The 22,543-nt window shown below is 40.6% G+C and overlaps 1 protein-coding gene across 10 annotated transcripts in view; it reads right to left on the bottom strand.

Annotated features, from left to right (window-relative positions):
- Positions 1–22,543, bottom strand: part of CROCC2 (ciliary rootlet coiled-coil, rootletin family member 2) — a 107,926-nt gene that overhangs the window by 42,979 nt on the left and 42,404 nt on the right. For all 10 annotated transcript variants that reach the window (XM_078389244.1, XM_078389245.1, XM_020786425.3 and 7 more), the window contains 7 exons: positions 21,527–21,673; positions 19,491–19,721; positions 18,030–18,223; positions 15,291–15,418; positions 14,658–14,827; positions 12,185–12,364; positions 10,718–10,852 (listed from right to left, as the gene is read on the bottom strand). In XM_078389244.1, coding sequence (XP_078245370.1) covers positions 10,718–10,852; positions 12,185–12,364; positions 14,658–14,827; positions 15,291–15,418; positions 18,030–18,223; positions 19,491–19,721; positions 21,527–21,673 — 1,185 coding nt within the window. The remainder of the gene's footprint in view (positions 1–10,717; positions 10,853–12,184; positions 12,365–14,657; positions 14,828–15,290; positions 15,419–18,029; positions 18,224–19,490; positions 19,722–21,526; positions 21,674–22,543) is intronic.

The raw sequence follows: 22,543 nt of genomic DNA, 5'->3' as shown, positions 1-22,543 counted from the left end.
TCCTTTGAGCTTTGTCAGGCTGTTTCTCTGTACATGAGGGAATGTAAATACTAGTCCCACGTGAGGGAATGGAAAATTCAGCTGCTCTACACAAATAACAAAACTGTCCTCATTCAAATTAAAAAAAAAACAGGAAGTTGGCCAAAGCAACCAGGCTTATCTTACTCGTATAATGAAAAAGTCCTGCATGAGCATTTGGTTTGCCCCTTGTTTTATAAAAGGACACTGCCACACTGCCCCCTGCAGCCATCCTCACAAAAGCAATTAAAAACAGTCTTTAGTGCAGTGGCAGTCCATTTTGTAATTCGTGTTTTTTGCAGCCTTTTTTGGAACAAGAGCATTACAAAATTTAAGACTGCACCACCCTAAAATGCATAGGTGCATAGTATATTTACACATGAAAGACACTAACACACACACACACACACACAAATCCAAAAAAGAGTAAAACAACATTTATATGAGGACCCAAATGTGTTTCAAGCCAACTTTCCATAAGATAAATACAAAGCTGGTTCAGAGAACTCTCATAACAGTACACTTTGCTTACTTAAGACTCTCTACCTAGGTATGTTCTTGCATTTTGCACAGTGTCAGAAATGGGAAAAGTTATTTTCTTGGACTACCCACTTTGCTGGCTGTGGGATTCTGGGAGCTGTAGTCTAAAAAACAGTAACTTCCTCTTTCTGTGCATGCTGAGTTTAATAGGCTGCCGCTTGGAGCACCATGCTGGAAACTGGATTCCTGTACTTTACTTTAACTTTAGCTTCCCAGGACGAATCCTCATTCCAAGAAATTCTTCCAACCACTAGGGTCAACAGAGTGAAGATGTTCTTCTGCTTAGGTAAAGGTAAAGGTTCCCCTTGACAATTTTTGACCAGTCGTGTTCGACTCTGAGGGGTGATGCTCATCCCCGTTTCCAAGCCATAGAGCCAGCATTTTGTCTGAAGACAATCTTCCGTGGTCACGTGGCCAGTGCGACTTAGACACGGAATGCTGTTACCTTCCCACTGAGGTGGTCCCTATTGATCTACTTGCATTTGCATGCTTTTGAACCGCTAGGTTGGCGGGAGCTGGGACAAGCGATGGGCGCTCACTCCATCGTGTTGATTCGATCTTACGACTGCTGGTCTTCTGACCCTGCAGCACAGGCTTCTGCAGTTTAGCCCACAGTGCCACCACGTCCCTTCTTCTGGTTAGGGTAAGAGTTTTCGAGAATTATTCCCAATAACAACTAAGGGCCAACACAGGCAGAAGTCTAATTCATGTGGCATGCTTGACAAACTAGGAGATTAATATAGCCAGACTATCATTTACCAGAAAGGCAACAGTTTGTGGGGTAAAGCTTGGCAGATATGCCCCATTGCCAGTATGCTCAGCTTGGCCACAGTTTTGTGTGGAAACATTCCTAATATACACTAAATCTGTAATAGAAGACACTACTAACTCCAGGTTGGGGGTGGGGGGGAATCTGCATTGCTGCAGGAAAGATGAGCTAATAGTTTTGTTTTTGTGGGAATGGGATGAAGTTTTGGTCCCATCATCAAGCAGCCATTGGTAGAAAGGAGGATTTGTTCTTCTCCCATGGCAAGAACAAGCTGATCTTGTCTCTTAGGGCAGAGACAGGGGCTATAGAAAGCCTATCAGGACTCACTATGTGGGTCATAGCAGAAGTTTCTTTAACCTCATAAGTTTGCAAATTAGCTTGTTTTGTTTTGTGATTGGTCTTTAAGACTATAGCACTGAATTTACTTCAAGTTTAATTTCTCAGACATTTATTTATTTAAAACATATCTCAGGTTCTCAAGGCAGATTACAGGTCTGTATAAAATGATTTTAAAGCATAAGCTGTTTAAAACAGTTTAAATACTAATCAGTTTAAAATACAACATTAAAACTTTAAAGCCATAGCATTTAAACCTGCACAGGCCATGATCCTCAGCCCAGAAAGGCTCTAGTCAATATGTTTTAACTTGGTGTCAGAATGATGCCAATCCTAGTGCCAAACAAGCCTCCAAGGGAAGGACATTCCACTGGGGGGGGGGTATTATAGACAGAAAATATCTCTCCAATGTCATGAAAAATGTCATGTCAATCACTCTCCAATGTGATTTTTGGCCTCCAAAAAAAAAAAAAAGTGCCAATGCTATTTTAGGTTGCATCAACAGATGTATAGTCTCCAAATCCTGTGAATTATTAGTCCCCCATCTAGAGTACTGCGTCCATTTCTGGACACTGCCCTTTAAGAAGGGCATCAACAGACTGGAACAAGTTCAGAGGAGGGTAACAAAGATGATCAGCAGACTGGAAACCAAGCCCTGTGAGGATGAGGAAAGACAGAAAGAACTGGGCATGTTTGGCCTTGAGAAAAGAAGACTAAGGGGAGATATGATAGTACTTCTCAAATCCTTGAAAGATAATCATAGAGAAGAAGGGCACAATCTATTCTCAGTTGTCCCAAAGTGCAGGACACATAATAATGGGCTCAGTTACAGGAAGCCAGATTTCAGCTGAATAGCAGGAAAAACATCTTGACTGTTAGAGGAACACAACAATGAAAATGATTACCTTGGGAGCTGGTGAGCGCTCTAACGTTGAAGGCATTTAAGAGAAAATTGGACAGCCATCTGCCAGATCTACTTTTATTTGGATTCTTGCACTGAGAAGGAGATTGGACTCAATGGCCTTTTAGTCCCCTTCCAACTCGATTATTCTATTGTTCTATAATCCAGTGCTAACATTCTTTCAGCCATAATGACAAGCTATCCATAATATCTAAACTATTAATCTAAGCCATAAATTGGTAATATTTACCAATTGAATTTTGCAGCATATTGTAAGATGCCTCCCATAAATCTAATATTTACTTAGTTTTTTCTGTCCATAACTGCTGATGATTCTGCAAACAGAATTCCCGCCCTTAAATTATAACATGCTAAAATGGAATATGAATAGGCCACCCTGTCTTAATAAAATGACGGTCTGGACAAAGTCTGGAAATCCTCAATTATTTTGCAGTTCAGTGTCAGATGTTGTAGGGCGTGAATATCTTTTGATTTCAGATTGAAGGTATCACTCAACATTAGTGGAAACATTGGTGACATGATCTTCTTTACTGAACAACCAGATTCTTATATCTGTCTATTTGCATTGTAAAACTGTATCAGTTCAAAGGCGAAGCCTTAGAATTATGAAAAATATTCAAAACATCAAAAGACAGAATGAATTTTATGAATTAAAGGTGGGGTGGGGTGAAGAGGGGAACTGAGGGAGGAGAATTAAATATATGAAAACACCCTGGCTGTTATAAGCCATGTTATGTGTTTCCTCCTTCCTCACTACCACAGGCTTATGTCAAAGAAAACTGTGACATGTACATTAGTCACTGAGGGAAAATAACAGTTAATTGGAACATTTGTCTACTTTATGGGAAATGACCCACTTGGCACAAAAGGCAGAAAAGATATAGGAAAAAGTGCCAAAAAGCTTAGGGGAAGTTGGGAAATGGACAGCAGCAAGAAATTGCCTTTCTGCTCTTGCACCCTCACTTAATTGAGAAAGAAACTGGGGTTTGGGATGCAGCCCCAAACTAGAGTTAGTGGGAATGAGAGAGGATTAGGGTTTAAGACCAATTTAGGTCAAAGAAGATTTGAACATGAATACACAAAAACTTTGGAGAGGTGTTCAAGGCAGAATTCAATAGAGCCACCATCAAAATTCAGGCCACAGAGTCGGCAAAAGAATGAATGGGATGGTGAAGGATAAGTTATATACTTTTCTGTGAACTACTGTTGATGTATGTGAACCTTTGATACAAAATTTTAAGTCTGACTCCTGTTTTCGCTAAAGAAGGTTGAAATCCTTGGAGGGAAGCAAAAGCAGTACCCACAATATGCATGAAATTCCTTGTGCTTAAGGCAGTGTGCTACAACACTTGGAAATATCTAAGCAGGGCTGACCTTGGGCAATTTGCTGCTGGTTAAAGTGCTATTTATCTTCTCGCCTTCATGCCTTTCCCAAATCGGGTCTTATGTGACATTTGTGCCACCTCTCAGTTGGTTTAGTGGAAGAGTCCTACATGGGAGCATCAAATGTGAACATAAGGACAGATGCCCACTTATTCGTGAAAGGCAGACAGGATATGTACATACCTCAGCAGTGTTGCTGCCATAAAACAAATGAAAGGCAGGACAGATATGGAATTGTAATGGTGGTATCTGTAGGAACATTGGTATAGGCACACAGAAAATAATAATTGCATACTGACAAATTTATTCTGACTTAAGGCAACCCATCTTTAGATACAGAGAACTCAAAAGAAGTTTACCATTTCCTTCTTCTAGGGCACTTCAGGGCTGCGTAGCTTGCCCAAAGGCACACAGGCTGGCTCTTGTTCTACAAGGCACAATGGGGAATTGATCTTCCAACCTCTGACTCTGCAGCCAGGTTCCCTACTCACTGTGCTATCTATCCAATTCAGCATGTAGAAAGGTAACATATAGAACAATTCAGACTCTTTGTTAACCAACCTCAGTACTATCTACTTTAACTGGCGGTATTTGTCTGGCAGCACTTCTCATGGATGGATCCTTGGACATCATGGATGTAAACCATGGGCTGTAAGACCCCACCACCAGCAATAATACTTCCTGAACAATGAATCTGTAAGAGGCTGAATTAAGTCAGCCTAAAGTATCAGGCAATACTCAACCCTTATGCTTCTCAGAAGTAGTTCTATCACAGCTGTTTCTCAAAATCCCTGATCAGTGTGACATTTGCTTGTTGTAAGTAGACTCACCAGCAACAGGGATATTTTTCTTCTTTTATCTAGTTGATTTTTTGCTATGCTTTATCAGAGCTCTCTACACCCTATTGACTCCAGATCTCAATTTCTATGTAGCACAAATATAATTAAAAAAAAGCATAAAGAAACACTGATCAGCTTGGCACCTTCAGCATGCTTATGGCCCAAGCTGAATCTTGTCCCCTTTTATTTTACTCTGGGGCCATAGAGATTCTCTCAGTACTCATTAGTGGGTCATTTGCACTCCATATTTTAATGTGTATTCTCTTAGTAGAATCTTCCTCTGACTAGATGGGAATTGAATAGATACTGAGTGCCCCCTAGTGCTACCAGAGCAGCAGTACTCCATAATTTTGGCCCAACCCTGACCTCAGCCAGCAAGACATCACCATGTCCTCTTCAGCAAAACCATTTCCATAGCTAGCTATTGCCTATAACATAATATTGCCATAATATACAATAAGAGTTTAAAAATATTTGATATAGTCTTTGGATATCTGAGGACTCAGATTCCAGCTTGGTCATGATTTCCTACAGGCACACTAATAGGCAAGTCAGACTTTCTCAGTGACGATCTCTTATCTCATTATAAATCAGAGCGGTCATCTTCATCAGATGAATCACTGTGTTAAATAATGAAAGATAAATCACTGCTCCTTTTGATCCTCCAGTATAGGATGTCTAAGCTGCTTCTACATCAAAGGAAACTTGAGAGTTGCTGTAAAAGACAAAGGCAGAAGTTCTTCATCTCATTTGATTACCAAGACTGGCTTAGAATGATTTGCTGCACCAATGTGAAGGACAAGATGGCACACCCTCCTTGTTTGATCTACAGAAACTGACTGGGCTTGCAGTTCAATCCTTCATCAACACTACTGACAGCACAAAGTCACTGAGGAGGCAGGCTAATTGAATAGACTTGGAACAGGTGATGTGGCACACACTGCTCTGCCTTCCAACCAAAAGGGGCTCAGTGGAAAAACGAAAGGGGCTGCTGCCACTGCTCACTAGCAACAACATCTGCCACATAAGAGACTAGCTTCATTATATCTAACAGATGGGGTGGCCTTGGTGATCAGAGTTGCACACGGAGAGCAAGGACATACTTAAGTAGCTCCACCCTGTAGATTTGCTCAATCTCACTGTCCTCTATGTGTCTGCTATGGTGAGAGGGAACCTGTGTCCACTTTAGATATGCACCCTCCAGTGGAAGAAAGATGAAGTCAGCAATGGGAATATAAAGGAGGCAGTGCTAGTCAGTGTGTCTCTGCTCTATCCCTCAACACATGAAAGAGAATGGTTGAGCACGGATACATACTCAGAAGGCAATGGGATTCTGTTGCAGCATGTGAAGGACACTGTCCTATGGTATCTTAAAGATAGGCCTTCACTAGATGGCCAAATAGGAGCAGGAGTGGGTTAAATAGGGTGAAGTGGGTTAAACAGGGTTACTTAAGGTTGGTTAAGGCTGCATAGAAGTGAGTGGTGTGATCTGTGCATCTACATGCAAAGATCAGGTGGTTTTGGGTCAGGAAACCACACTGCACCTCAGGCATGACCCGGCTCTTCTTTCCTGTTAAAAGGAAAGATTATTTTCCTTTATAGGGAAAGATTCCTCAAGATCTTTAAACAGGTGGCTGGCTGTTCCTTCGGAGATGATTAACAACCTTGAGAAATGGAAACTGGGCAGGGGAGAGGCAAAGTTTTGCATTTCTTTTTTAAAGTGTTGCTAATGCTTTGTAGTGTTTTTAAAGCCCTGTCAAAGCATCACTGATGCACTTTATCAGTTAGTAAACCTTAAAAAGATATGCAAAACTTCTCCTCCAAAGATGAGGGAAAGCTTCCCACTTCTGAACATTGTGAAATGGGTTTTCCGAAGGGACAGCTAATTGCTTAATAGTCTTGATAAATCTTTCTCTCTAAAGGGAACAATTTTTCATTTTTGAGGGAAAGAAGAGACCACAGGCAGTCCCGCAGAGTGATCCTACCCACACCTAAAGAATAGTAGCCTCTGACAGGGAGAAATGCTCTGGAGGCAGGCTGGATCATGCTTGAAATTATGTTATCTGGTTGCCAACAAAGTGGACCAAACTGTGGGAACAATGCCTGTATAATCACCCTCTCTTGGTATTTGGCACATCAAACTTAGGTAAGTGCCGTTGTTTCAATGATTCAACTCTAGTTGTGTCTAGTCTCTGGATTTAGATAGCCTAAGGGTTAAAATAAATGATAAGCCTAGCATGTAATTGGAAGTACTGCTCCATCACGTGGTGACAAACATCTGTTTGTCATAGAACATGCTTTTCTTCTCTTCTGTATCTTACATTCCACTGTGCTTTGTTCTGTGATTGCTCACTGAAAGAGAATCATGAACATACTGTACATTGAAAATCTGACTGGTCAGGCATGCATCTCTGAGGAAGTGCTACATGGGGTTAACTGCAGAGAACACATTTTTGGGGGGAACATCTACTTTGATCCTAGGGCTACAAACGTATCTATACTTTTAAAGGGAAAAATCAATGGACTTGACAGGACTTCTTACAAAATATGTTTCCATTATATTGTAACTCATTTATTTTACAATTTCACCTGAAGAGGATCCTGGTATAAGCCTCAATATCTAGTATTCAAAATGTCATAGGACTCTGTTGTTTTAGTGATAGGAAGGAGAAAAGTCCCTTATCACAAAAAGGAACAGAACAGGCCCATTCTGTCCATTACAAATGGTCAAAAGGACACAAACCCAGACCTCAGGTATGATATATGTAGGACTATTTCTATTGTAACATTAACATAAGGATATACTTAGGTACATCAAGAGTCCCTGGGTGATGAGAAGTGAAGTCTGCTTTGCTGCTAAATATAATTGCTAAATTCAGGGATGGCTCCAGGAAGGACCATACTTCTCATTTATTTTATTAGCCCATTTTCATTATTTGCCTTATATATATATATAAGGAAGGAAAAGAAAAAAAAGGTGTGGTGTTTCTCTTTGAGTCCCCCATGATTTTTCATTCTGCTCTTTTAAGTAGGATGGAGGTGGTAAGAAAGCACAGGAACCTTACAGTATTGGAAAGAAGTAAAAAAGTGTAACACACAACCTTTAACTCTTGTGGAAGAAAAGGAAAGGAAAAAGAAAAAAAGAAAAAGAACCACCACTACTGGCAGAGACTATAGTTCCCAACATGGAACAGGGAGCCTCCTCCTTCTCTTGCTGAGTTTGCACGGCCCTGTTTTGCCATCTAGGCCGAAGGGAGCCCCACTGGGGATTCAGGGAGGGAGAGCTCCAGGAAATGAGATGCTCTTGGGCAAGATCTTTTCTTCTGGTGCCAAGGACTTGCTCACTGCATCACAAGCCACACGCGAGCTCCTCCAAGGAGGAGAGAGATCGGACCATGCATGGCACGCAGCCATGCAGCTTCCAGCTATGCATTGCAACATTTCCACACACACCTCCCCTTGCTGCCACCCCTAGGGAGGAGGCTCTGGCTTGGATTCAGTGTTTCGCCCTCCTCTGTCCCAGCTTGGAGGAGACTTCCCTGTCATGCACAACCCTTGCAGAAAACCGCTCACTGTCTCAGCCGCAATCTCTCTGCCTGAGAGATGGATCATAGTGTATTGGTGGAATTCCAAGTCATTCCACCCAAGGGAGAAGACAAGAAGGCTAGCAGCTTTCAGAGCTGGTGTCCTAGAGATTACCAGTAAATCCCAGCGATAGAGCACGTCACATCCATTCCTGTCATTCTGTGCTGCTTTCAGCATTTTTTGGGGGGTGGGGTTGTTGTTTATAGCCCTTTGGGGAAATTATTTGTTTTGAAGCTGTCTCTCGTTTGGTTCCCAGTCAATCTTTCCAGCTGAAATGCTTTTCAGATTTGTTCTGGTGGGGGTTTCCTCACCCTTGTTGTGCTGTTTGTTTGCTTTGCCTTAAGAGGCCGTGCCTTTTCGTAAGCCTGTGAACTGATCTCTCCCGAGATCCTGCGGGCTGTGATTCTGCCAATGTGTTTTCTATTTAGAGGCAGAACCAAACAATTACATGTTGGACTATTTTTAAAAAAGGAAAGAAAAAGAAAAATAAGGTGTGGTGCATTGTGGGAAAGAAGCTGTACAGAGAAGTCAGTCGCAGCCAAAATCCACAGCTTGGTAATGTTCATTTCTGTGGTTAACTCCTGGATCAATATAACACCTGGATTTGGAGAGTTGTAATCTAGAAGAGTAATGCCTCCAAGCTTTGCCCAAATCAAGCAAACCACGGGCCAGCAGTGCCTCTGTTTCTAGACATCCCCATGATATCAATAGTACCTACAATCTGTGTCACTCCCCCCTGTCCAGAATTCACCATGCATTAGTGGAGACCCAAATAAGTAGGATTGTCTGCACCAACTCTCTTCTTGCAAAAATTTTCCAGGAACAACTAAACGGTGATACCTCTTCTTTAGTCATCTTTTTCTTAAATGGTGGGATATCCCTGACAATTCTTGTTACTATTTTTTTTATAAAAAATGCTAAAATAGCTGTGAAATCCCCTAGAGAAGAAGTGGGGCAGTGGTGGAGAGATTGTTTTTTAACATTTAAAATACATATGGAGAACTTGAAGTGGCCCCATGGTTGTTGAGTTGTAGCTCTCCTGAATCTTGCATAGCAGATCATAATGGGAAACAAGGAGTCAGCCAGGCATACAGTTCTTTAGTCTAGTGCAGCTCCAGCCACTGGGCTCCAGGACTGCACTTCTGACTTTATGCAAATTGAGAACTGCGTGGTCTGAAGCCTATCTCTGGCTTCAAAGGACTGGAGCAATTTATATCTGCTCACCTCTGAATTCTAGAGCAGCTATTATATCTATGGCAAAATTGTTCCTGAAATAATCTCTTAGTATCTTTCACAAGAAGATAGCCAGGGAAGAGTTGATAGTATCCTTGAATGGGATCTGCAGGTATTTGATTCCATTACTCATGGAACAGTGTGTTTTCTAATAATGGAAAAAGGAAACATGTGAAATGATGTCACATCTAAAGTACAATATGGGTTTCTGGGTTTTATGAAAGAAAAGTCTGATGTATAGGAGTAAAACCAAAACAGCTTTCAAGAATACGTTAAAACCAAAACAACTTCAACATAGACAGCAACTAGCTTAGACAACGATTTCCTGCTATAGAATAGTTAATTATAAATATTAATTTCATCTTAATTTCTTTCCAACTTTGTCTTCCATGGCAGAATAAAAAATGAAATAAATATATAAAGAAGCAGCCCTCTTTCCCAACACAACAGTCTTCAGAAAAATAAGCCCTGCTTACAATGCAGCAAAAACTGTGTACCAAAACCCTTCACCTTCTCTTGTGTCTTAAGAGTTCAGGAGCTTATGAATCAAAGCTATCTGATAAAACAAATGGATTAGAGAGCTGCTGGGTTCAATTTTGTTTAGTTCTTTCTGTTTGACTTTGTTATCTCTCTGCTGAAAACATCAATCAAGATGAAGTTCTTTATTAGCCTCTGAATGATTCATAAAGGGGCAACAATGCATTTTTGTTTTTAAGAATTGCTTTAAAACAAGAACTCTGAGAATGTAACAGCCATTTAAAATGTTATGCAAGAGCAATAAAGTAATAAATGACCAACAGAATATGTCCAACAATACAATTACAGGAAAAATTAAAATCAACTTTTCCCACATGCCTCATAGAACAAAAATGTTTTTCTAAACATCTTTTAAGGATTGATTTTGACTGGGTTCCACTGTGAGGAAATTTCAAACACTGGAATGTTTCTGGAGAAGGTAATATATCCCCTTCCTTCTTTCCACAATGATAATGCTTGTGATAATTAGATTTTATTGTCTGAGGGGCACCTCAGTTCAATAGGATGCAAGGAAGATGTTACTGTTGTAGAAAAGTGACCCAAGCTGATACGTACCTTATCCTGCTCCTGACGGTTCAGAGCCTCCAGTTTCACCCGGTCTATCTCCGACCTGGCAGCTGTGAGTTCTCGCTGCAACTCACTGAGCTTCTCTAAAATGAGATTCTTCTCTGCTTCCTTCTGGGACACAGCCTGAGGGAAGTGAAAAGGGAAAACTGCACATACACTTTGCATGGTCCTGGATATTTCATTTTTCTCTTTTATTAACAAGTATTTTCAGACTCCTCTATCTCAGGAAATAAATAAAAAAACCTCATGTATGACTGATAGACACAGAGGGAAACATATGTAGATGTTAGGTTCCTGTTTTGTCTCTACAGCTTTCCTCCAACTGGTGCCCTCCAGATATGTGGACTACAGATGCTTCTATCCCCAGTAATTATGGCCACTGACACTGGCTGTGTTGGCTGGAGATGTGGTTGAACCTACTGGGAAGGGGCTGCTAGGGTTGTGTCTGGAGCAGAGCAGCCAACATCCAATTCCCCAGATGTTGTTGGGCCCTAACTCCCAGCATTCCTCACTGTTGAATACGTTGATTGGGACTGATGGGAGCTTTAATCCAGAAACATCTGAAGGACCACAGTTTGCCAGCCCCTGCTGTGCAACTAGCCAATAAGGCCTGCTGACCCTCTTGATTTCTCTATCTCCTTGCTTTTATCTACTGCACAGAATGATTGCCCTGCCTACATTTTCTTAGGAACCTGTATTACTAAAAGATGGGGATCAGTCTGTAGAATCTGGTAGTCAAAACAGGTAGCTAGAGCATGGAATGGTGACATCTCCACTAAACAGAAGGGAGGGAATAGACTACCCCACTCAACATTTTACTTTGCTGGCACTGACTAATGTGTTATAGTTGTGAACTTTGTTACCACTAGCACCCTGATGCAGGTCTAACTCTCAGTGCATGCTACAACATTTTAAAAATGCATGAAAATGTGCATTAATGCTGAACATTTGTTTTGTTGCAAAAGTGCATTTTTATGTGCATGTAACCTCCAGTGCAAAGTCTGGTATGATTTATTCAGGGGGAAAAATTAACATATTTCTGCGCAAATGTTGCTGCGTTTTTTAAAAAGCTGAGAACAGTACAACAATCCTAGGATGATTGTATTCTATCTGTGTGTTCATCCAGGGAGTATATGTCAAGTCAGCCTGCTTAAAGCCAACTGGAATCTTCAACATTGAAAGAAAAAAAACTTACTTTATACATTGGAGTAAAAGTTGGTACAATTCTGGGACTGCCTACTCCGTGATTCATGATGAAATGCCACCTTTCTCCTACAAGTTCAGAACACTCAAGCAATGTGGAGAAATTGGGGGACCATTTTTAATGAGCTACATACAGAGGTCCCAGCAGGCATTATTCCCAGTGGATCTTGTGATGGGAGAGAATGGAACATAGGAGGAATAATTTTCCTGGTGGATCTCCATTTTTTATCTCTTCCTCCCTGTCCTCCTCACCTTTTGTTTTTCATTCTCTAGCAGGAGGAGGCTTTCCTCCCGATTCTGCTGCAAAGTGAGGATTTCCTCCATTAGCTCCCTCTTCTCAGTTTCATACTTGGATGTGAGTTCTTCTTTCTCTTGCTGGAGATGGTTCACAGCCTCATCCTTCTCCTCAATAAGCGCCAAACGCAGGGTTTCCTGGGGTCAGTAATGGAGCATGATGTTATCAGGCAACGTCAGAGCTTGGACATAGCATGTTAGAAATAGCAACGTTCCTCACAGTTCATTACCTTTCTGTGCCAAAAGGGCCAACATTTCCCCTTTTATTTATTCAACGTAAAAACATCAACACTGTAATTTTTTTTGGAGAAATTAGTAACATTTACTCATTTCTTCAAAATGTTATTGGGGGGAGGTTGATTTTGGATTCTTGACATTTTGTATACGGTATTTTAGAAAGGTTTTTAAATAGTAATCCTAAATTAGTGTGATATAGTAATGAACAAATGGATTATTTTCTGACTGTGATTAATGAGTACTGACAAATTACATCTGAAGTAACATTTCCAAGCTTTGGGCAAATTGATATTGCATGGAGACAAGATCTACATGATTAATTCCTGCCCGTTAAGCCTGGTTGGGGCTTCTGATGTTAAGAATAGTTTCAGTGCAGTACATGGAAATAAAGACAGGAACTAGCAGGACTCATTCACTTAAAGGAAAAGCACGTCATCCAAAATGATACCTTGGGTCCTTTTTTGAGAGAAAGGTCAGGTAAACTATTTTAAATAAATAAATGAATAAATGAATAATTTCAGACCATATGAATGCTAAGCATTATTATCTGTGCATTGATTAATTCAATAGATTTTTTCATCCTTCATTCAAGAACTTCAGGACAGCATCTTCTACAGGAACTTACCTTACGATAACCTGTACAGGAGGTTAGATTGAGAGATAATGACTTGTTAAAAGATGCCCTACAAACATCATGGTCAATTCAGAATCTTTTACAGAGTTACTGGTCTGGGATGGATATATAAGACGTCATCTTGGTCAATCCCCATCTCACAAAGTACTTGGAATTAAGGTTTTTCAGGATGTCTGGCCATGTTCTTGAGGTTTTTCTTCCTAACGTTTCGCCAGTCTCTGTGGCCGGCATCTTCAGAGGACAGGAGTCAGAACTTTGTCTGTGCTCTGGTGCAGTTTGTGGGATAGTTGACTTTTTATAGCTGTAGGATCAGCTTTTTGTGGGATCAGCAGCAATCATTATATTTGACTGCACAGGGAAGCCACTGAAATCCACAAACACCAGCAGAGCTTCAACAAAAAAGAAGAAAGTCTAAAACTCAACAAAGCTTGGCTCCCAGCACTGAAAAATACAGTCTGCAAAGGACCAGTGATCACTGAACATAAAAGATCAGCTAACGACATCCATCAATCACAGTGACAGATCATCTCTCCCCCTTATCACAACAATACACCCACAACAAAAAACACACTGATCACCATAATCACCCAATCTCCTGAAAAGGACAAAATAAGCTGATCCCACAGCTATAAATACTCAACTATCCCACAAACTGTACCAGAGCACAGGCAGAGTTCTTACTTCTGTCCTGTGAAGATGCTGGCTACAAAGACTGGTGAAACATTAGGAAGAAAAACCTCAAGAACATGGCCAGACAGCCCAAAAAACCTACAGCAATCATAACAAATTTTACTACCTTTCAGAAAGCAAGGACTGGTTTCACTGTCCTCTTACTCAGAGCATCTATGTGGACTTAGTTCACTGAAGTTAAGAAGCTATCACAGTGTAGATAATATACTGTATACTGTATGTAACAAAAGCTGATGAACAAATAACCAGAACTACTTGGGGTGACAGATGGACAGACAGCTAGGAAAATCCAGGCATCTACCTTCCCTCTTGTTGTTTCAAAGTTAACTACTTACTGATATGCAGATCACCATACAAAACATTTACTTCCTTCTTCCTTCTTCTTAGAAGCCAGTACAGGCATTGTTCTATTTTATTATTAGAGAGAGGTTGCATATGGGTCCTCCTCCATAACAGTGATCAGTATTTCTTTGTATCTAATTATTAGTTTCCAGAGTATCTGTAAGCTTGGAACTAAATCACCCAACTCTGGTAGCATAAATAAATAACCTTTCAAAAATTAATTTTGTTATTGGACATGGTGTTTTTTAAAAAAAATCTTATGTTGTTAGCCGCCTAGAGTGGTCCTCACACGACCAGATAGGCGGGATATTAAATAAATAAATAAATAAATAAATAAATAAATAAATAAATAAATCAATCAATCAATCAATCAATCAATCAATCAATCAATCAATCAATCAATCAATCAATCAATCAATCAATCAATCAATCAATCAATCAATTAATTAATTAATTAATATATGGAGTGCCAGCTTGTGTAAGACTGTTATCCATATGAGATTGAAGGCTTGGACCTACAGCACTCACCTTCTCTTTTCTGATGTGCCCAAGATCCTCTTCAAAACTCAGCTTGTGGTTCTTGATTGTCAGCTGCCATTTGTGTTCTGTCTGAGTCAGCTGATGTTTCAACATGTCTATCTCTTTCCTCAGTTTGGTTTCCTGGAGCTCAAGTTCATGGCGAGCACTTTCCAGTTCCACTATGAAAGAAAACCAGCTCCATTCTCAACATGTCCAATGGAATAATTCAAATAACTCAAAAGCACAATTAAGCAAGCAGCTCTTTCAGTTTCATTGTTGTCTGATGTGTTTTAATGTATGATCTTAACTATATTGTATGTTATCTTGAACAAGTGCAAAAAAGGATGAATCATACCAATCTGGACACTTATCTGTCAGTGGGCTTTGAGGGGTAGGGATGCTAAATGGTAACTTGAATGCATACTGTCAACCACTACCTCTTAGGTTAACAAAGTCAGATCACAACAGAAACATTTTTAAGTAATAACCCTTTACTTTAATAGGCACTTTTATGGACCTTTAGTATTCCAAGCTGTTCTCTAAGATTTCAACTGAAAGATTTCCCTTTCACATAACACCATCATTTAATGTAAAATAGGTTTCTGAAGTTTGGAAGCAGATTCAGTGTTGTCCATACAATACCTTGGAGTGTCTTCCTAGAAACATCAATGCTTTTTTTCTCTCCTTCTAGTTGCTCCATGCGAGCCTCCAGCTGGGCTGCCACTTCTTGAGCTTCAAAAAGGCTGGTTTCCAGGGATTCTTTCTCTGCCCTAAAGCATGTCAGGAAATTATCAGAGCTTTACAGGCACCTACTAGACAGTGATTTTGGAAAGGGAAGCATGTACAACCAGTACTTATCCACTACATCAGAAAGTTGGTTGGCACCCATGTTTCCATCTACTACAGCTCCCCAGGCTGTCCCCATTAATTCACATGAGGTCTAGAATTAACCTGTGGTGAAGGAACCCTGCTTGAAGGTTTCTACTTGGCTAGTAAACCTGTGATTAAAATGTAGGACATAAGGATATAGAGAACACAATGATATCTAAGCAGGCAGCCAGAGAAAGAAAGCATGATATTTATTTGGCTGTAACAAGGCTAAAACTAATACTGAGCCTATGGCGGACTACACTGTAGTACTGTGATAAGGAGGTCTGAATTAGGACTAGTGAGATCTAAGTTCCATCATCACAACTTGTCTTCACTAGGTTAGTGTAAGGTAAAATGAAGAGGTAGTGAACCACGTGTACTAACCCGAGTCCCTGAGATGAAAGTCAGGATATGATTGTAACAAATAAACAAAACAGTGGTCTTTAAGCAGAGAACTATACTGTATTTATAAAGAGCCTAATAGCAAATGTCATTCATTTTGTTCCTTGACTTTCACTCTCAGTTTTCAATTACTCTGCATGCTCTGGTGCATATAGAATTGAAGTACAATTCACTGAGACTTCAGAAGAATAGGATTACTGTCACTGTAGCAGTATGTCCTCAATATACTGTTTGAATGTCTTCAAAATGTATAAAAATGCAAGAGGCTAAAAAGAGATTGTCTGCCAGAGCATAGGCTGGGCACTAACAAATACAAACTGAATTCCCTGATTTCACTCCCAAAAGAAGGCTATGACATAGATCACCATACATTCTTAAAACATTCTGTGTTTCAATGTGCCATTGCCACCAAGAGTCACAACAGTCTTTCTGCAGAAGAAAGATCTATCCTCCTTATGCAAGTGTTGAATTATATCCCAGATATTGTTGCACCTGTGCACCAGAACAATTTAAATCATGGTTCTCAAGGACCAGTGTGGGGAATGTTCAGCTCTCCAGATGTTGATGAATTACACCTCCTATCATTCCTCATCTTTGGCGTGAATGGTGGGGGCCAAAGCTCTTCTAGTTATGCTATAGGACTCAATTCATCTCAAATTCTGTCCATAACAGGCTTTCCAATTCAAAGGCCTTATATTCCTCTCCCCATGCACAAAGGAATAATAATAATTACCATGTACAGTCTGATTATTAATATGTAACAAAGAGAGTACCCTTCAACAGAGCACCAAGGACCAAAATACTTGAGAGAGGAAGCAGATGGAATGAAGCAGACTGAGATGAGTACAGTACAGTCCCCTGTAGATGTTGCTGGATTACAACTCACAGCAGCCTCAGTGTGTGCACAGTAAATGGTGAAGAATGCTGGCAGCTGCAGTCGAACAACATCTGAAGTGTTGCACTTTGCCCACAACTGAATAAGATAAAAGGAGATATATATGTATATGTCATAGAACTCAAAAGCTAAAAGGAGAGGGACTTCAGGAAGCCTTCTTCTGGGCTGAGGTTGTTGATACAGCTGCTGACTACACAGCCTCAAACTGAAGATTAGAGGGACCTGGGCAAGATAAAACCTGCTCCAAATTAAATGAGGAGTGCTTATAATACAATTAAAGCTATCAAAGTTTAGAATTGGAAAGCCTATCTAGATATTATTCTCTTATTGCCACTTTTCTCCAGTGTAAAATTGTGACAGCTTTTAAAATTGTGGCTTTTGATGTAGTCTGGAGAACTGTGGTTAAACACAGTCCTATTACATATTAATCTAATCATGATGGGGCATATTACAAGAAAAGGTTTTCACAAAAAAATGGCAGGGGAAAAATCATCACATATTAGCTACTTCCTATCATCTTGGCTACATGAGCACAGTGGATCAGGCTGGATCAGGCTCAGTAGGGTCGTGTAAGGTTGGATAGAGGTCCACTTGGCTATTTGTTGTGATCCTTGCATCCCAAATGGTGTGCGCATCTCAAGCAATCCTATTTCGTCTGCCTTTTTTAAGAAAGCAAAGAAATTTTAAACATATATCTCTGCCCTCTCCTGTTGCTTCCCGTTTCTGGGTGGAAGATTTCAGTTTTTTTAAAAAATCCCTCTAAGTGATACAGCATATCAGCACTGCCCTAATTTGTTTGTTTGCTTCCTTTCTGCTTTGTGGAGGCTCAGAGAAACAAATGGTGCAGGCAGGAACACCGTGATTTGCCCCAGCAATTACGTAATCTGATTGTCGGAAAAAGGAGCGAACCAGCTTGTTCCTGCAGTACACCAAACAGCAGGATGCATGCCCCTCTGACTGCACCCTATTTTTCAGTCTCTTTTGGTCATCACTTCATCTATTGTCTGCATGGGTTACTAGTAGGGATGGAGCAAGGCCAGTCTATCAGTATGTCAATAAATGAGTTGAATTTATGCCACCTTTTCCATACCCTTTATCTTAGCCAAAATTTCAAGAAGCAATGCCACCTCTTCCATAACTGACACATCCTTTATATTACATTGTAGTTTAATCTTCAGGGGATCGCTGGTAGCTTCACAGAAGATGCGTGTTACCTGAGAGTGTCTACCTCCTCTGTTAACAACTTCCTGTTTCTTTCCAATGCAGTGAGCTCCACAGCCAGCTGTGCCTTTTCCTTAGCCATCTCTTCCTTCTCCTGTAGGGCAGAGAGTAAGGATTCGGCTTGCACCTCCATTTCTTGGTGACTCTGGCTCAGCTGCTCACTAAGCGTTTGCTTCTGGCTGTTCAGCTGGTAGCAACCAGAGGGGGTGGGGAAGAGAGAAAGAGAGAGAGAGAGAGGTTAGCAGATAGATTGGAGCAGAAGATCCCTATAAAGCTGGTGGTTGAACTACTTGAAGACAGTAGTTTGGAATAACAACAGCTCTGACACAATAGTACCAGTTATAGCACTGCCTAGACTTTACTCCTGCAAGATCTGTGCATATTCAGACCACAGCCCTGGCTTATCCATAGTCCAGAATGGAAGAACATGCTGACTGGTGTATTTTGGGAGTTGATTCAGGAAATGTAACTTTTTTTGGACTCCAAGAATACACCAACCAATGTGTTCTTTAGTCTTGCTGGAGCAAAGCTTAGACAGTAAGAGGTGAGGAAATAATCAGGGGACCCGTGTAGGATGCACACATAATATATAAATCAATAAAATAAAATATAAACTGTTCAAAAGGCATTGTTCTTTGTGTTGTTCTGTCCATCAAATATGCCTGGGTGTCTTGTTCCATTCATTGTAGGTGCTGCAATTTCCAGCATAAGATATCCAACATGCTATTGCAGAGACTTTCATTTTTTTTAAATGGAGCTTTTAGCATTATAGTTAAAGATAATTTCCCAAAAATATGTTCGATGGATTCTGCTAAAATGTAGAAATCAGAGAGGACGTCAGTCAGTCATATGGGCTGTTTATGACACATAGCTCCCCAAGGATCCTAGTACTTCTCTTCCTATCCTCATATGCCTGCCTATTGCCTCCAGGTTTTTAAGAGGTCAAGCATGACATGTCAGGATTTTAGCAAAAATCTGAGCAGAAATGAGACTTTTCTCAAACAAGAAAGCAGCAAACTGGGCTAGGGTTTTGTGAGTTGCATAGTTTCACATTTTTGTTTTTTAGGTTATTTTAAGCCTCTATTTATTGTATTCATTAATTTATATGGTTTGCTTTCAGGGTGCCACAAAACACAACCCAAATAAAATGTACACAAAGCCTAGAGAAAGCAGAATAAAATTATCAACAGAGAAAAAGCAGGCTTGGCTAAAAACAGGCATCGCAGAGTGGCTATCAGAGATAAAGTCACTTAAAAACACAGCATTTCAGCAATAAACTGAGGATTAAAACACAGGATGAGTAGTCTGTCCCTGCTTGCCTGTCACCTTCCAGCTAGAGCTACAGGGCGAAACCAAAACGACCAAGCTGATCCAGGTCAACTCTTATTCACATTTATACAGTTCTTTGAAGTTGTATCAAAGTCTTTGGCACTCTGCAGATGTACTTTTTGTACCTGCATTATGTGGTCCTGTAACTGGACCCTCTCCCTGCGCAACAAGGTCATTTCTCCTTCCAGATACTCTTGCTTCTCTTCTGAGGTCTGGCAGCTCTGCTCTAGCCCTTGCTTCTCTGCCCTCATGCACATGAGCTCCTGCTCTAAGTGTGCAAGCTGCTCACGCCAGACAGTATGCTCTTGTTCCAGCTCCCGCTTCCTGCTCAGCAGCCTGCTCTTTTCTTCTTCAAGCTGCAGAACAAGAGGAAGCAACATGGTTGAACAGATCTAGGAACAAGGGTTGATGGAACCTGGGAGGGGATGGGCTGACTAGAATACAAAAAGCAGGTTGACCTTGGGACACAGTCCATCAGGAGGGAATTGCTTCACGAATTGGGGCTGAAAGGTGCTGCGAACACATCTTATTAGGACTTTCATATTTGAGGTTTGCTTTGCTTTGGAACTCCCTCTATTTTCCTGTTCCTTGGAATATGCACTTAGTAGCAAGGAACAGAAGATGGATGGAAAAATGCTATTCCAATGTGCATTCTGGATAGATGTAGGTTTTACTTCTGTGTGTGCCGCCACAAGTGTTTAAACATATGGGCAAAATCCGATTTAATTTCCATGTGCAAACAACGATGTCTTCAAAAAGGTGCCATCATGTTTTTGTCTTTTAAAAAAATGTTTATATGTTTTTACTTATAGTTCAAAAATAAAAGATGTCTTGAAGCAGAGAGATTCCCTGCGCTTACAATAACCTTGTGTAGTTGGGAAATTTTTAAATCAATTTGCATTGTGTTAAACCTGGAGCAACTGGAGAAGTCTGTTGCCATGTAGTCACACACTGGAGAAATCTTACTGAATGTCTCCTGAAACATAACAGGTGCTTCACAGAGAGGCAGTGCCTCACAGGCTAGGATAGGAGGTCCTGGGTGAATTTTCCCATGGGCTGTGTAGGCAGCATCAGAGTTTCTATGAGGCAGCAATACGATGCTCGAACTCTTCCGGAAGTTATAAATGGTGTCGGCATAAGCTATGGAGTGTGTGAGGCATTCTGAGTCTCCCCCATTTCAGGCCTCACTGCAAATTACAAGCTCTCAGCAGTTACAAGCCCTGCAGGATAGTGCTCATGAGGCTGAAAGTTTTCTGGCACACTGTGGGTTTAAAAAGGCTCAGGAAAAGTGTGCATTTTGGCAGCCAGCAAAACCACAAAGGAGAGTTCTGTTTGCTCTTAGCAATGGACACTCAGGGACTGGCAGGCAAACTGGGACTTAGGGCACGTTCAGTGAGGATGTGGCTACCACCGTCCCAGAAAAAGATCAAACACCTTGGACAGGGACACAGGATTGGGCTTTATTTAATTTTTAGCTTTCTCTGCCAGGGTTAAGCTAGAAAAAATGATGGGAATACATGACTGGATTATCCATTTCTTAACCATATTATAAAAAGCTCTGTAGTAGGTTGGTGGGTGGGAGAGAGGAAAGTTTGGCCACAACCATAACATTTGGACCATAATATTAAGGGAAGTTGTGTTCAGCTTTCTTGACCCTGTTGTTTTCCTCATGAAAACCTGCTGTTTATCTGTCTTACAAAAGAAAATTAATTATGATGTTCTCAGTGGGGAAATAACCAATTTCACAGAGAGACTGTCAACAGTGGGGTGGGGTGGATGTGTAACCCCACCTCTCCCAGCATCAAATAGTGAAACTGCTTTTTTACCAAGAGACACGGGATTCAATTAGAGATTTCCACCTCCTCATTAGTTTGGCTCTCATTCTCCCATTAGACTATCATGGTAAGGGGGAGTCCTTACAACAATCCTGCAGGGTTAGAACCAGGATCCTAAAACACATTTTGAAGCAATATTTTAATCTGTGAGGGCCTAAGTAGCTTGCTCTTTAGGGAGATTTTCCCCCCTGTGATAAGATTATTTACCTCAGCTTTTCCAATGGTATACTAGGACCACCTTTGCTTAAATAGAAGCTTACATATGTTGCCTGCTTATGCTGTCCATTATAGCCTGGTTAAAGAAGGCTGTTTTGGTGTTTTGTTACCTGTAGGACTATGCGGTTGAGGCTGATTTTGTCTTGAGCCAACCCTTCATTCAAAGCCCCCATCTTGGCTAGTGAGTCCCTCAGTTCAGCACCTTCTGATTTCATCTTATGTATTGAGAGCTCAAGCTCAGTGTTGGCAGCTTCAACCTGATGGGAAGCAATTGGAAGCATATCCACATTCAATTTTTCTTATTAATTCTTACCACTTTGGCCATTTACAAAATTGTTAGCTTGAAAACACTTAAAGGGGGGAAAAAGACAATCTATCCTTCATTTCTTTTACAGCAAGTACATGTCTTGTTGGTATGTTCTTTCTTCCCCTTTGAGAGACAATAATGCTGTTTCAGAAAAGAAGCTATACTCTGAGGAGGAGAGTCTTTAATCATGTAAAAGAGTCAACCATTGAGATAAAACTTAGCTTTTTAAAAACTAGTACATCCTGCTTCTCTGAAGTCTGATTACATTTTATACAACAATCTTTATTAAATTACTCATATTTACACTATTGTCCAAAGAGTAACTTTCCAAGATCTATATGACTGAAAAAGACATTTCATTAACAAAATAATCTGTTTCACAGTAGTGCCAGAGCAGTACCCATATTTTACTTGCAAGCTGCAAGAAAAGGAAACAGAGAATCCACAGCAATTTATGTCTATAACTGTGAATGTTATTTTTCAAGTTCATTATGTAATCAGTGAGTATTCTGTTAGGAAAATGTCCTCTCCCCCCCCACACACACATTTAAGTTTCATCCTGGCCAAAGTGTGGGTGGCAAAATGGTCTGCTACTCACTTTTGCTTGAGCCAATCTGAAGTTTGGGCAGTTTTCACAAGGGAATTTTACCAAAATAATGACTCATCCAGGGCCTGCCCTTACACCCTATTGGATTATGGCCTTAGTGGGCATGTTATTTCTGAGAAAAAAGCTTAAACTTAGCACACAATTCACTGTTTTGAAATACTGAGCCCTGATGACGTGATGGCATGCAACAGTACCTCACCCACAGTTCGGCTT

The sequence above is a fragment of the Pogona vitticeps genome, chromosome 3, assembly GCF_051106095.1.
Source record: "Pogona vitticeps strain Pit_001003342236 chromosome 3, PviZW2.1, whole genome shotgun sequence".
Lineage (NCBI taxonomy): Eukaryota > Metazoa > Chordata > Lepidosauria > Squamata > Agamidae > Pogona > Pogona vitticeps.
The sequence above is the reverse complement of the archived record's forward strand: the minus strand, read 5'-3'. Positions and strand labels throughout refer to the sequence as shown.